Here is a 15,755-nt window from a genome sequence, read left to right as displayed (position 1 = left end):
AAGATATGTTGTAACATATTTGCATAAACAGGGTTAGATTTGCGATCAAAGTGGTCGAGGCCGGTCGCGTTTGTCCCTTGTTGTTCATGGTAAACGGACATGTTTCTTGTTTGCAACACACACAAAAAAGACACAGTGTGGTGCAGACTACATGGAAGGGAAGTGGCAGAGTTTCAGGTTTGGCAATCGGATGTGTAACCGTCACAAAGCCACAGCAAAGACGCAACAATACAAACCCTTTGTGTGTGTGTGTGTGTGTGTGTGAGATGAGGGGAAATCTTAACAAAACCAAAAAACTGCTTTCTTGTCATTCCTTAACCTAATCTTTCTCAGAGAGGTTAAAATAGAACAGACGTAGCCGCCGTACCGCACTAAGTGATTATAAGCAGTGTTTAAACACTGCAGTGTTGTTGTGCGCAGATGTAAGTATTTATTGACTTTTATTGTCAAGTTTTAGTCCCTCTTACAGTTTTAAGAATATCAAAATGTCTCCATGAGAGAAGGACTCTCACACTATATCATATTATACTCTGCTATAAAACTTTTTATTATTATTTGTATGTGTTACAAATGCTAAATAGGGAAATCAAGCATTCCCTAATGATGAACTAAGAAGATTAATATCAATCTTGTGTCTTTCTGTTGATATGAATCTATAGCCAGTATCTGTTAAGTGATCTGAGCATGAAGGCTGGAAACACCCCTAAGTTTGCAGTTGCTTTAATGTTATAAAAAACCATCCAGGATCTCTCTTTTTGGTCAACCATATTTGCCTGTGAACCCTCATTAGACAGTAGCAACTGTACGTCTACTGATTGTGACCATTTTAACTCAAAAAGTGTTTGTTTTTTTAATGTAATTTCAATAATTTCTTTATCCATGATTGTGTGCAGCCAAAGAACACTACTCAAAATGAGTTAGGAATATTGGGATATTGCATGGACATGCAATAAAATTCAAATTAAATGTGTTTCATTATTTTTGAGGACCAATAAACAATCAAGTGAAACAGTAAAAATATCCCAGTGTGCCTAACTCATTTTGAGCAGTGTATGTTTGTTTCATGTTAATCATCGTATAACCAATCAGATACATTTTTTATGGGGGTCCTGACTGTGCAGCGCTTTACAGTACAATCAGATACTGTACCATGTGAGCTGTCAATATGCTGATCAATGGCTCAACCACATTTTGCTTGTAACCGATCAAAACAAACCAGCGACTGTTTGTGGCCAATTCAACTATCAACATTTAGTATTTTTCTGTGACATCAGAATGATTCATACCGACCTGAACCGATGAAATTATCCAATAATTCACAAGAATAAGGAAAGTATAAGGAAGGACGTCTAAATCGGCAGAATTTTGTGAAGCTGAAGTCTGTTTTCCTTTTATAAAATCTTGCTAACCATGGCATAACACATCAGATTTACATTGTGACACTATGCAGTACAAACACATACTGTAAGCGACCATGTGAGCTGTCAGTATGTTGATCAATATAATAACAAATTCTTCTGCATTAATGTCATTTCCCATTGAAGTGATTTCAGTGTGGTTTTGTGGTGAGAAATAATCAGGAAACACGAGTTAAAGAAAAAAATATTTCAATATTTATTTGCGGTATAAACATGTCTTGTGTTGTTTCCATATACTGTACAATACATAGGGTCGATCGTATTTCCTTCAGTAGACAGAAAAGGTGAACCTGCCCTGGTTTAACATGCCCCTTTGTTTTGTTTTTTGTTTTTTTTTTACACACAGACAGATTGCATCTTTTATTTTTTAAAAACTGTTTACAGCACAATACAAAACAGCTATTCAACGTGTGTTCAAAGCTGTAACACGATGCAAGATGCATTGTCAAAAAAATCCCTGAAAAAATCCTCACTGAGGTAACATTTTTAAAATCATTCACTTTTTTCTTTCACTTTGTATTCAACGTCCGCCGCTGTCTCTCCTCCGGAGGCTCCCGCTCATTCACGCCCCTTTCCCTCCCGAAACACATTCTCACCGAGATGTAGCTACAAGTTTTTAAGGACACAGAAACGGACCGTTCCCGTGATCTGGCAAATTTACAAACAGAGAAAAAAGACTTGATTTCTCTTTCATTGTTACAAAGACACAAAAAAACACAAGAAAGCAGCTTGAAATCAACCATGTTCTTTTTTTTAAATAGAAAAGCTCCGTACTGAAATATATTTCAATCCTAGGGTGCAAGTGATCAAGTCCTCAGTGTTTTTTTCTTATTGTAAGTGGGAAATATGACTACAGATGAGGGACGTCCATTCAAGCATGGTGGTATTATCTTCATCTCTGATGCTATAATAGGAGAGGAACTTTTGCATATAAATTCATAACATATATATACTTAGATATATATTCATATTGAAAGGCCACAGGAATAGCATAGAGCACATCATATCAAAACAAGACAGAAAAAGACCTTGTAATTATTAAAGCCGGGGTGTTGTAATTGTCTATTATGAAAGATAACTGGCATGCTGAACCACAGCTCTGGCTGGGTGAAACTGTGTGTGTGTGTGTGTGTGTGTGTGTGTGTTATCGAGGGCCTCATTCAGGTTGATAATGCACATTTTTGCACACCCCAGGTGAAATGTTACTTCAGTCCACAAGCCATATCGAGCTGTATCTTGTATAATTATATAGAATAGATATAGTACAAAAGAAGAAGAGTTTAAAAATGTTGAGGTCTTGGATCTACAAAATACTGCAAAAAAAGGTGTTTTTGATATATTGCAGAGTAACAAACAGGACCTCGTGTGACCCGTTACGGTAAAAAAAAAAGACAGCTCGCTGTCTGTTGTTACCGCGTACTGATTCAAATAACAGATGAACAATTTTCTTTTTTACACAATGTTTTACTAAAGTGAGATACAAAGAGTATTGAACAGTCAGCATTAGAAACAAGTTAGAAAGATTATATAAGGCCAGCTCAAACCAACCCTGTTCAGATTCAACGGCTGTCCCCTCTGAAACCCAGTTCTGTTGTTTCTGTATAGACCCCGTCCACATCAACGCTCTGAAACTAAATTTCTGTAGTTGGCCATGAATAATGGGCCTCATGCAAGAAACATGTACAAACAGATTCGTTCGGAAATGCCACAGGCGTCGCGTTCTCCTTTTTTAGTTGTATTTCCAGAGCAAGAGCTAATAGTAAGTAAAGACGTCTGCGTTCCTGTTTTTGCAAGTGTATTGCATTTTTTTTTTTTTTTTTAATCCATCCTGTCTCAGGTTTTGTGAATGTACAGGCGTCTTCTAAAATTTTTCACACAACTTTATCTAAATTCATTTGTGGTCCAGACATGTCGTATGAGTCATGAGCGGATTGTCCTACTTTCTCCGTAGGGGGGGAAACCACGTGTTTTACTTTAAGAGCCTCTACAGCTAAACCTCCACCTCCTCCTCACCTGTAGCTAAATGGTTTTGCTCTTCGATGACAACGTCATCTCTAAAAAAAAATCAGAGGCTGCTTTGGTTTGTTATCAAATCATTCAATCTTTTACTTCTGTCATTTAAGGCTCTTTGATGACAGCATGGTCGACTCTAGTGTCTCTACTGTCAGTGCTGAATTTGTTGTTTCCATCTGCTGATTCATTTGGGTTTTTTTCTCTTTGGCCTTCTCCACACAACTGCGTGTGTGTGTATATATATATATATATAAAATTTGCCATTTAACTTTGCTTTTTGGCCTCTTGTTCAAAGCCGAATTGTGTTTGAGATTTTTTTACAACCTCTTTGTCTTAACTAGTTTCTTGTATGCTTGAGGAAATGATGATGTCATTAAATGTTTTGCATGCCCACTTTTGCCATGACAACCTGTTTGTTTACATTCGGTTAGCACCTATAGGTGTAATTTAGAGTAATTTAGAGGTTTTGGATCTATTGGATCTTGACCTATTGTTGACTTACATTTATTGTTGCCACTTAAAGAGATTTTGTAAAAACAAAGGCCGTGATTTAAAGAACTGAAGGAAAACAACTGAGAAATTAATCTGCTAACATGCAGTCTGTAACTGCTTTATCACTTTTTCAAGGGGTCACGGGATCTGTCTCCGGGTGAAGTCACCAGCTCGTAGTAGGGCCCTCAGGAGCAATTTGGAGTTTAGTATCTTGCTCAAGGACACTTTGACCTGCAGCTCAGCTCAGCCTGGGGGAGCCAGAATTTGAACCAGCGACCTTCCAATCACTAGCCAACCTGCTCTACCCGCTGAGCTACAGCCGCCCCTTAATCAAATGTTTGCGAATGAAACCTGCCCGCGAGTTGAACAGCAGGTGGCCTTCCTGTGGCAGTTATGGAGTTGATTATGTTTTTGACCGTGAAGTTTGTCAGGCTGAAAGACTTTTGTTGTACTTATGAATCCACTGAGAATGTTCTTGCATGACACCCGGCGTACCTGCAGACGCTGCCATCAGTGCTGTGGTGTTGTTTCCACTCAGATGAGGAAACCCACAATAAAACCGGTCTTTCTCGTTAAGGTGCTTCAGATGTGAACAGAGTCTCAGAAAACTCCTTAACCACATGCTGTTTACCGCCATGATCAACGGCAACAGCAGTTAAAAAAACGGTCCCCATCGCTCGTCTTCCCTCCTGATAAAGCAAACGTCCAACCCGTGGTTATGTCTACTGTTAGAGAGCATACGGTACCACAACATGCTCAGGTATACAAAATAATCTGTTTACTATTAGCTCTATAATATATATATATATATATATATAATTTGTGTTTAATATATCTTTCATTTAATGTACCCAAGGCTTAAGGGTGAATCAACTCAGACAAACGTCTCTTTGACTAAATGGGTGATCCCTTTGCGGAAAGACCTTCCACCGGTTTTCAACGGTGCAGTTAAAGGACGTAAGTGCAGTCTGTAAACTGAGGCCAGTCCCGGTCCACATCATCATGATCCCAACATCAAGACCGGGTTACAATCACAGTCCCTCAAGTGCAAGTCTTTTTTTTTTTTTTTGGCAAATTTTGTACCTTGGGATGAAAGCCAGGACGACAGGTCAACAAACAACTTCCTCTCAGGCGAAAAAGAAGTCAGGTAATGCGAGCGTGTGGAGGCACTTCCTCGCTGAGAAAAGCTGGCCAAAAGAGTTGCTCGGAAATGTCACTGCAGCCTAATCACGCCCCCCCCCCCCCCCAACACCGCCCCTGACCTCTCATTCAGCTCTCTGCCTCAAATTACAAAAGTCAAAGCCGTTAGATGCTGTGATGATAAAACCAAAAGGAAGTTCAGAGTTTCTGACTCGAAACGACTAAAATAATCCAAACAGCTGCTCAAAAACAAGTGGTGCTTCTGGTTAGGCAACGTGATGAACAGTCATATGGGGAAGGAAGTAAGAACTGGGAACTTGCACTTGAGAGCAGTTGGCTAAATGTCAAATCTACCCAACCATGATTCAACTGATGATTCCTAACCCCATGCCCTCGTCCCAACCCCTGAACCTCGTCCTTCGCTCGGGGGGCCTCAGCTCCCGCTCCCTCCCCACTCCGCCGTGCAGCTGTTGGGACTCGTCGCAGCCTGGGACTGGCCTCTCCTCTCTCCGCTCCTCCTCTCTGAATGTCTCTTTATCTGCCTGCCTCCAAGCACCGGCTCCAAGTGCCAACAAGTCAATGGCTACACCACTGTGCAAACTGCATTAGGTCATAACGAACCTAAAGAAAAACGAAACTAAAAAAAAAAAAAAAGACAACTAGGAATCTCACCGTGTTCCTCTTTGTTTGGCGCCGCCACACCAGTCCCACCTTCTTTAGTTTTACATTCTCTTAAGCCATTGTTAGATTGGATAGATACGATTTCTATGCGTATATATATTTATATAAAGGTATAGATTTGTGCGTAAATGTACACAAAAATATACAAAAATGCATATAGACATACTGGATTTGTTAAGGACTGCCCATACATTTTTCTTTCTATGTACGTTAACATACATACGGTACATACAGTACAAACATACATACTGTGTGTGTGTGTGTGTGTGTGTGTGTGTGTGTGTGTGTGTGTGTGTGTTTTAATTCCTTGGTTTATGAAACTCTACATTCAGTAGAGCGAGATTTCCTACAAGCAAATCCCAGGTTCTCCACTTGGCACCAGTCAACTCAGCTCAGTAGAGCCGAGGCAGAAAAGTCTCATAAACTGAGTGCTGTAGATTTTTTTCCTATCTTTGTATGAAGCTGTCTGACCTGCTGCCGCTCAGTCTCTCAGTCAGATGAGTCTCCTCGGTTCTTCGTTAGCAAGACGGGGCTCTTTGCCTCGATTTCCATCAACTCCAAAAGGAGGACGCCATCGTAAAAAAAAAAAAAAAAGCCTGTCTGTCAGTTCCCCCTCTGGGTTAAAAAAACTCCCCTTTCCCCCTTTTTAACGTGGCATCTGTGACCTCTCCTGCCCCTCCGACGCTGCTCCGTGGCCAGGATCTCATAGGACGAGCCACCAGGAGGCTAAAACATTCACTAAAACCGGCTGCTTCCCTCCAGTGCAGCCACTTGTTAACCACACCACCGGGACCACCCCCCACCAGAGAAGGGAAAGTTCACCGTCTGACTTTTCATGTGGACTCCAGCGTGTCCAGCTGAAACACGTTGTGATTGGTCGGGGTGGTGAAGAAGAGCTGGTCGTGCGTCGGCGAGGTCGAGCGGTTGTCACAGGGGCTGTTGAGGCCCAGCGTCCGCTCAAAGTCCAGGAGCTGGCCCATGAAGTTGAAGTTCGGGGAGATGTTGGACTTTTTCCGCTTGACGAAGTCGTACGCGTCGTTGAGCGACAGGTTGAGCTTCTGCATCAGGTAGGCCACCGTGACGGTCACCGATCGGCTGATCCCGGCCAGACAGTGCACAAGGATGCCGCACTTTTTGGAGCGAGCCTCATCTGAGGAGGAAGCACGGGAGGGAAAGAAGAGAGCAGGGGAAAAGACGCGGATAAGATTACAGTTTAAACTGGTGTTTCAGTCACACGCCTTCAGATGATCAGCGAAATCAAGCGTCACGAGAAAAAAGGATTCTAAGAAACAAATTAAGAAGTCATTTCTGAGTCATTTTTCAGAATATAAATATCAATCACAACATGCTAAATCACATGAAAATATAGTAGAAACATATATTCAAAGGCTCTGCGATTCTTTTTTTTGTCAAGCTCGATACTATGAGCGCTGGGATCCTGTATGAACACACGGTTTTCTGCCAAAGTTTGGACAGTTTCGGTTTCACACGACATATTTTTGCATCTCTTTTTTTTTTTCTCTCTCTCTCTCTCTCAGCGGTTTGAAGTTGGCAGAGTTCCGTTGGAGGAGATCGCTCTTTGATCAGTTTTTTTTTTTTTTTTTTAAAGTGTGAAATAACAACTAAAAATGTTTTCTAATGTTAAATGTGACTGTTGCATATTTAGTCGTGACTATTTAAGAACAACCTTTGACTTTAGTACAACAGAATATTTTTCTTTGCATGAGACTAAATTCCTCATGTGCAAAAGGCAAAAGCTATGGCTCAATCAGTAACACATTTTATTTGTCTTTAACAATGACTGAATAAGAATACTTAAAGCAACATTAACATTAACAGCTTGAGATGGTTAGATCGCAGCGTTACATACAGGTTTACTTCAACACAACATTTATATGATGTAAATACTTTAGATTTGGTAGTCAGCACCTACGTAACATCTGACAAACTGTTACAGCCCTGGGATTTGTATTTACGACAGTAGTGTTGCACTTAGAAAATGCCAATGTCCAATAAATGTTACTTTAATCGATTAGATACCAAAGTAAGTCCAAGTCATATGAGTCTAGTCGCTTTACTGTGAATGACTTCTGGTTCCCTTTCCTCCACTGTGACAGTAAAATGTAAATCTTTGGGTCGTGGACAAAACAAGACGTTTGAGCACAACATCAGGAGCTTTTGGGAAACACTGAATTGTTAGTGGCAGCTATACAACATTTAATCTGTTGATTATTTTCACTATTAATCTAGTAGGTGTTGGGTCTGTACACCAAGAAACTAACAGTAACCAATAGTTCAAAACCTAAAGACCCTTTAATTTAATATGATAAATGACAAAGAGAAGCTGCAAATCCTTACATCTGAGGAGCTGGAACTAGTTTGACATTTTTGCTTGAATGAAGACTGAAACGATTTACGAGGTCATCGGATTCCTTTGATCGACTGACTGCTGCAGCTCTACTATTCACAGGAGTAGCACGTCGTTACACGAGAGCTGAGACTTTAGATCTTCCTTTCCGAATGTTTCATGTCATATTTTGAAAGAATCCGGAGTGACCCTTCTCAATGACAGCAGAAAGTCATGTTTCATTCTGCTTTCTAGCTCTCGGCCCGTCGAAAAACACGAATTTAAAAAAAAAAAAAAAAAGGAAAAGAAAAGAAAAACGTCTTACATTATTAACGGGCTACATCCATCCACCTTCTGTCAGTTTTGAGCCCTTTGCACTTGCATCACTACAGGCCATTAGCGCGAGAGTTAAGTGCTTCTTTCCTTTCTTCTCTCTCTCTCTTTCGCTCTCTCGCTCTCTCCGCCTGCCTCTCTTGTTGCAGGATTGGGGTCAGTTGGCTCACGAGCTCAGACTGCCAAATTAAATTTATATTTGATGTGTGCTCACTTTTACACCATCAAAAAAAAAAAAGAAATCTGGAGACCAAAAACCCAACGATACGAGCCTCAGAAGTCCAATAAGTCACCTGTGGTTAATCTGGCCCAATCTGATCACGCAGTATTGCGTCACTTCATTTGGGCTTTCACGCGCGGGGATCGAAACCACTTCTCAAATCACATCCCGCCGTCTCTGCATTCTTCAAAACATCGAAAATCAGCAATCGATAACTTGAGTTATTTAAGGAATCCGCAGGGTACAACAGCACGCGGTCACATCTCGCTCTCCCTTTCAGCGCGAGCTCTCGCCCATAATTAGCCGCCGTTTAACATCAGCATGACCCAAATCTGCCACGACCTCTGCGCTCTGGCATATGTCACGCTTCCTCCCACCTAAGCAGAGGCATTAGTCGAGAAAGAAAAGACAGATGCGAGGGGGTCTGCACAGTCTAAGGCGAACTCATTGACTCATCAGAGAGGGGATTTACTCATTCTCTGGGAATTCAGTCAGAAGGAATGACGGGAATGATGGGAAATACTGAAAATGTGGAACGAGATGATGGGGAGTTGGGGGGTTGGGGGGTTGGGAGGGGGGGCAGATAAAATTCTTGTGGCTTCAGTATGACCCCACAGTAAAAGAATCTGCGGCCATGTTTTATTCAAGACTTTGCTTTATAGTTTGTGGTTATTCATTTTTAACCAGAAGCAGTAAAACACAGGCCGTCTGAATACAGCTGGCAGGAGCAGCTTTCAAGACATCTAATTCTGTTATAAAACAACTTTTATACGAAGATCTTTATCTGATTTTAGTGCTGGAGCCGGTTGGAGATTGTCATAGTTGATGGTTTACTGTTTTCTCTGATTCATTTCATTACAGCGATTGAACAAAGACAATTTGGAAGTAGAGCTGCAACGATTAACTGATTCTGGCATTTTACAGACCAATTTATTTAGACAAAACGTATGTGACACTACAGACTCCTCAAATATGAAGATATCAACATTCTAAACAAAACAAACAAAAGCAGCAGTTCCCAGCCGGAGGGTCGGGACCCCAGCGAGGGGTTGCAAGATACATTTTATGGGTCTACACGAAGGTATGAGATGACACTCTATCCTCGTTACTTTTACTTTTTACTTAACAACTGGTACAAACCATTCATTGATTCATTAAAAATGAATCCAGATGAATCTAATGAAAGTAATTGTTTACTTGCAGCTTTAAAGACGCATACTGGAGAGCCTGAGCGATTAGTTGATTAATCGATTGGTGAATGGACAAAAAAAGTAGTCGTAAATAATCATTTATTTACATAATCATTTATTAAGCATAAATACCAAATATCTGTTGGTTCTAGCTTCTCAGATGTGCTGATTTCCCGTTTTTCTTAGTCATGTATGAAAGTGAACTGATTATTTGTTAGTTTTAGCCTCTGAGTCTGACAAAGCAAGCAACCTGAAGCCATCACCTTGTTGTATTTTTCTTAACTGGCACATTATGCAACCAAGAAAATCACGAGTAGATGAATTGATAAGTAGATCCAAAGCAACACAAGATAACACACAGACAGACAGACACACACAATCTGAGCTCTCTCCAATTTTCACTTACCGATGAATGAAATGGCCTCGGGGAAAAACTGCGAGAGGTTCTGGCTCCAGTGATCGGAGATGGGGATCTGTTTGTACTTGAAGTCCCCTTCGTGTTCGAACATGTTGGGCAGGTTGGGCGTCACGTTGAGGATGTACTTGATATTGTACTTGCTGAGCACATCCAGGTTGGTGGAGTCTTTGGCACAGCCCAGGTAAAGGTACGGCAGGATCTGGACGGGAAACGCCGGCTGGTTGTTGGGGAGGGGGCTGCCCTCGGATTCCGTGGCGCTGCCCGGCTCGCGGTCAGACTCCCCGTCCGAGCAGTCGGAGCTGATGCGGAGTCCTCCCAGGCCGAGGACGGAGGCTGGTGGGGAGCTGCTGGGACAGGAGCAGTCCAGATTGGTCTCGCAGTGCTCGGGGTACTCCGACTGGAACTTGTTGAAGCCCCCTGGAGGACGAGGAAGAGACCAGAAAAGGGTTCATTTTAGAATAAAGCCAAGAAAATAATTTCACTGGGTGGTGCAAAGAATGTGACGCAGCTTCTGTAGGGAAAAATGTGAAGTTCAGTGTCTACAAAATGGCAGCTGGATGTAAAGACTGAAGGGATCAACAGTTATAAACCTGAGTGAACAAGAGCTGCAGCGACTAATCAATGAGTATAATGACAATTGATTAAACAGAATAAAGGCCGACATTCTCTGATTACAGCTTCTTAAAATGAAATCTATTGGTGGGTTCAAATAAGGAAGATACAGACTTTATAATAACCATCAGCTGGATGGTCTTAAAGTTGTAACTGATTGCTTAATAAATGGTTTATGAAGCATTTCATTGTCAACAGTGAAAAAACTAAACTAAACATTAGTTAATTATACATTTACCATTTATTAATGATGGTTTCCTGAACCTTTTGGATTTTTTGAACAGGTGTGAATAAATTAGAAGAAAATAAGAAGAAAATTAAGAAGATAAATAAAGTTTTGTTTGTTTGTTTGTTGTGCTGTCACATCTCCAAGGACATAAGGCTTTACACTCTCAACCGAGACAGAACATCTTGTTCAACACAGAGCTGTGATATAACCCATAATGTTGTAATAAAATAAAACATACTGACATCTTTGATCGGTGCAAATGTACTTTTGCTGTCTCTAAACCCGTGAGGGTCGGACGTATTGTGTGTGTGACATGAGAATAAATCAAATCAAACAGAAAGAAGAAGATAAGTGATGCTATTAAACACACATCACACCACAGTGACTTAACTGTCTAATAACAGGTATGTGCTACACTTTTTATAAGGTGCAGTACGCAGTTTTGGAGAAGACATTTTAATCAACATTTTCATTGATTCATTTAAATGAATAATTAAAAAAAAAAGATGCCTAAACAAACTAAATAAACAAACAATCTCTCTTTGTTTCCATGACTGACTTTTATACCGCTTTACTTTTCTGTTTATATGTGGCGGACCCTGCCACCTTTCCTATCTTCAAACAGTGTTTTCCTCTGAGAACAGCTTGTTCATTCACCTGTCAAAAATCCCAAACATTTCTGAGTCTGTATGATCACCTCATTCTAATTATAAACACTGAAATTCTTAGTTTTTCTCTGCCAAATGACACAGTGCTCCTTTAGTTAACATAAAGACGAATGCATGTCACGTCTATAATCATACAGGCATGTAACTGAATTTTAAAAAAATACATAAAAGATTTTGTTATTATTATGCCATGACATCACACACTGATGTGGCAGGAGAATAAGGGTGATATTGTGGAAAAGGCAGATATGCAGCTGGACAGATGTGCCCCATTGAGAAAAGCTGAGCCCTGAGGAGGATCAGGATCAGGATCAGCATCATCAGCAGCAGCAGCAGCAGCAGCAGCAGCAGCGGGAGGACGCTGAGCTCCACAACACTCACTACTCAGCTCAGTGGACTTTTTGTGAATGGCAGCTCTGCCTGTGACTCCACTGCGAAACATGTTTCCTCTGATCACCAACACATCCACATCTTCTAACACTCTCTACCTATCCGTGTTTTTAATCATATAATCTACTTTTTTTTAAATTATTGTCGGGAGGATTATTCACCGTGGGAGGGTTGTCGTCGTGTCCTCGTTTCTCTGTTCATTCATGAAAAAAAAAAACAAAAAAAAAAAACCGCCAGTCTTTTTCGAAAAAGGAGCACAACATGGCGGGGCCATTTCTGCAGCATTTAATTGAAAACATATTGAACCCAGCTCTCTCTCTCTTTCTCACTCTGTGTGTGCGTGTGTGTGTGTGCATGTGCGCGCGCGCGTGTGTTCGCAGAGACACATGGACGCTGCTTCACGACTCTTTTTCATCGTCTCGTGATTAAAGCGACTCTGTCCTGATTAGGAATAAAAAAATATGAAACATAATAAATCCAGGCGATAATTAATGTCGGAAGTGTTCCTGTCAAAGTTCGTTAAGACTTCACAGCGAGGTGAAGCTGCGTGTGAAATGATATCTATTATAATATCTGTGATAAAGAAGACATTCTTGACTATAAAAAACATTTGCCCTTGTGAGAAATGATAATAAATAAACTTAAGTGTGCGGGCAGGTGACAACAGCTGGATTTTTAAGGGAAGGATCGCCACATTGTGACAATTTATAACCTGTAATAAGGTTTCAGAGTTGTTTCTACAAAAAACGAATGGCTTGTCAAGAGTTAAGACATGTTTTTTTCTATTTATTTATTTAAATAATTCTTAGCAAACCGCCCAAATCTCAAGCGTTTTGCTCCGGATGATCCAAAGACAAAGATATAATTTAACAAATGTGTCTTCTAATTAAATGATCCCGGCACATACAGGCTTACGATTTCATATATGTGCGGATTAAACTTATTAAATCGAAGTTTTAAAATTATAACATCTCCAGCTGGAGTCAGTATGACTCTTTTTTTTTTTTTTGTATGAATTAAAACTGTAACACACATCCAGCTGTCTGCTCCTCTTACCCTCCAGATAGAAAGCCTTGCACCCGTCGTCCCGCAGCTTCTGCAGGAGCAGCCCCAGCACGGAGCTCCCCAGCCCGGACTCCTGGCGCTCCGGAGCCGCCTCGTCGTACAGGACCACCACGTCCGTCTTGCAGCGCTTCACGAATTTCTCCTTGTCCTCGTTGTTGGGGATGATGGAGCGGATGGGGAGGTTGCCCTTCTTCAGCCTCCGGAGCATGAGGCCCGGGATGGCCAGGTTGATGGCCGACTCGATGTGCGAGGACTCGTACAGCTCATGGGGTCTGCAGTCCAGCAGCAGCAGGGAGCCGGCCCCGGACTCCAGCTCCTCCTGCAGCCACTCCACGCTCTTACTCGACATCATCATAATAGTCACGATCACAGAGCCTCTCCACGGATGATTAATTTTCATCAGGGAAACGTTAATCCGCCTGCCCCCTGCCGTGACATGGAAAACAACACGGCGGAATAGATGTGGCGGGGAGGAGAGGAGAAATCACGGCGCTGCTAAAACTTCCCTTTCCCGCGGCCACCACCACCTCCACCACCGCCGCCGCCGCTGCTGCTGCTGCTGCTGCGGGCGCGCACACACACGCACCCAACACACACTTCCCCGCACGCACCCACATCCAACAAGCGCGCACCGATGCCCCTCTAGCCGGAGCAGGAAACTTGAACATGCAGGGGCTTCTCTCCCTTCCTTCCTTCAGTCCGATGGAAGCGGAGGTTTCATTCCAGCCCATCGACGTCCATTCGGCGATGCGCGCTTCGAACTTTTGACGCGTCCGCACGTCGCGCCGAGAGAGAAAAAAAAAAAAACAAAAAAAAAAAAAAACGGAACCAGAGGTGGCTAGCTCAGTGTCTTAAAGGGATGCGTGGTTCGGACGAGTCGCCGCCGCTAAAGCCCATGGTTACTGTCGGTGCTGGACATGCTGGCCCGCGGAGCGCCTCTGGTTTGTCATTTCCACTGGACGCGTTAAAGAGGCTCTGCGGGCTTGTCATTGAGAAGAGGGAGGAGCGCGCGGATTTAAAGGCGCAGAGCCGCTCGGCGCTCCTCGTGACATTCATAAACATTCATTGATGGTCTGGACAGTGAAGTCGAACTTTGAATGACACGTTTGACTCCGTAAATCTCTCCAGTCTTTCATTCAGGCGTTGTTAAAAGTGGCTTTTTTTAACGAGTTGAGTTGCAGGTTTTCATTGTGAACCACGAGACTGAATCTTCATTCTTGAACATATTGTCTAATATTTTTCATGAACCGGTTAAGCCTAAGTGGAGTCCAATTGGACCTATATGATAGCATGTAAGCAAAATATATGGTTTGGTACCTGGGAATTTATAAATGGCAATTTTAATGGCAGATGGTGCTAAGATGGTGCCACAATGGCACATCTGGAGATTCTGCCTGAGTATCAAACCCTTTCTAATCTTGCTCTGCTTCACTTTATCAGCATAAAAGTTGGAAGGGGTGATATTCAGATGTTTTGCTCTGGTTTGCTATAGATTTGGAGCTGCACCTGCATCATTCCTCAGGGACGTTCATTCTAAAATTGTAAAATCATTTTTGGCGGAAAAAAATAATTGTTTGTTTATGCCATACCTTGACTACTCAAACAGACCTCATAGTTGCAGAGATACACCCGAAGATACATTTAAAAATAGAGGCTTGTTCTTCACAGGTGATAGAAAGTATTGTGTTTTTTATTAATAGTTTCAACTGACCAATGCTTCGGCACCAGAAAAAACGAACGTGTTATATCCTATTTCAGCCCATGAATAGATCTTGGGTCGAGATTAACTGCTAACTTTAGCAACCGCTGGCTAGTCAGCTCAGTTAACCGTACAGCTGGTGGTCGTGTCAACTTACTCTGCCCGGACGGGGAGCTCCGAGCAGTGGGGTCGTGTTGGATTTGTTTCCAGTCAGACTGTAACCTTTAGAAGTATAAAGTGGAGCATTTTAATTTCAGCAGATATCTCTGCAACACAATACATAGACGTCTTTGACAGAACGTCGAAACTGTTATTAGTTCCCGTTCGGTTGATAAGTTTAGTTAATTTTTTTAATATTTAAAGCTAAAATTTGTATTTTTGTTCATGTTACACCTTTAAAGCTCTCAGAAAGATTGAAACTTAAACATTCATGCGCGTGCGATATGATCAAAAGCTCCAGAATAGCTACTAAACGACACCGCGTGGTGAGGCGACAGCATGGGACGCTCCTGGATGATGTAACAAGCCTCTGGGTTTATGCAACAGAGTGGTGTAGTAATGAGTCCTAAAATACGGAAACCAGTTCGCAGTTTTGCACTTTCGGTTCCCTCGTCTCCAAGCCAGTGGGTTCATTGAATGGGTTTTCAGTTAAACGTGTGAACTAAGGCCTTGAGGGTTAAAATATTTGCATGCTTTGTTCTATAACGTAAAAAAAACACAGTTATATGTCCGACAATTGAATTATAAAGTACCAACGCACGTAAATGAGACGACAGAAGTTGTCACGGGCGTTAAACGCGATCACACCAAATACAGACACTCATCTACTCACCAGTCCGT

General features: G+C 41.9%; 1 protein-coding gene across 1 annotated transcript; it reads right to left on the bottom strand.

Annotated features, from left to right (window-relative positions):
* Window positions 1-1,590: 1,590 nt before the first annotated feature.
* On the bottom strand, window positions 1,591-14,183 carry dusp7 (dual specificity phosphatase 7). The gene is made up of 3 exons (XM_037102089.1): window positions 13,208-14,183; window positions 10,241-10,669; window positions 1,591-6,894 (listed from the first exon to the last, which is right to left on the bottom strand). Exons 1-3 carry the CDS (start codon window positions 13,614-13,616, stop codon window positions 6,578-6,580), a joined length of 1,155 nt encoding a protein of 384 aa, XP_036957984.1. The 5' UTR covers window positions 13,617-14,183; the 3' UTR covers window positions 1,591-6,577.
* Window positions 14,184-15,755: the final 1,572 nt, after the last annotated feature.

This window comes from Acanthopagrus latus, chromosome 6 (assembly GCF_904848185.1).
Source record: "Acanthopagrus latus isolate v.2019 chromosome 6, fAcaLat1.1, whole genome shotgun sequence".
In the NCBI taxonomy this organism is placed as follows: Eukaryota; Metazoa; Chordata; class Actinopteri; order Spariformes; family Sparidae; genus Acanthopagrus; species Acanthopagrus latus.
Note: the sequence above shows the minus strand (reverse complement) of the source record. Positions and strands in the feature narration are given on the sequence as shown.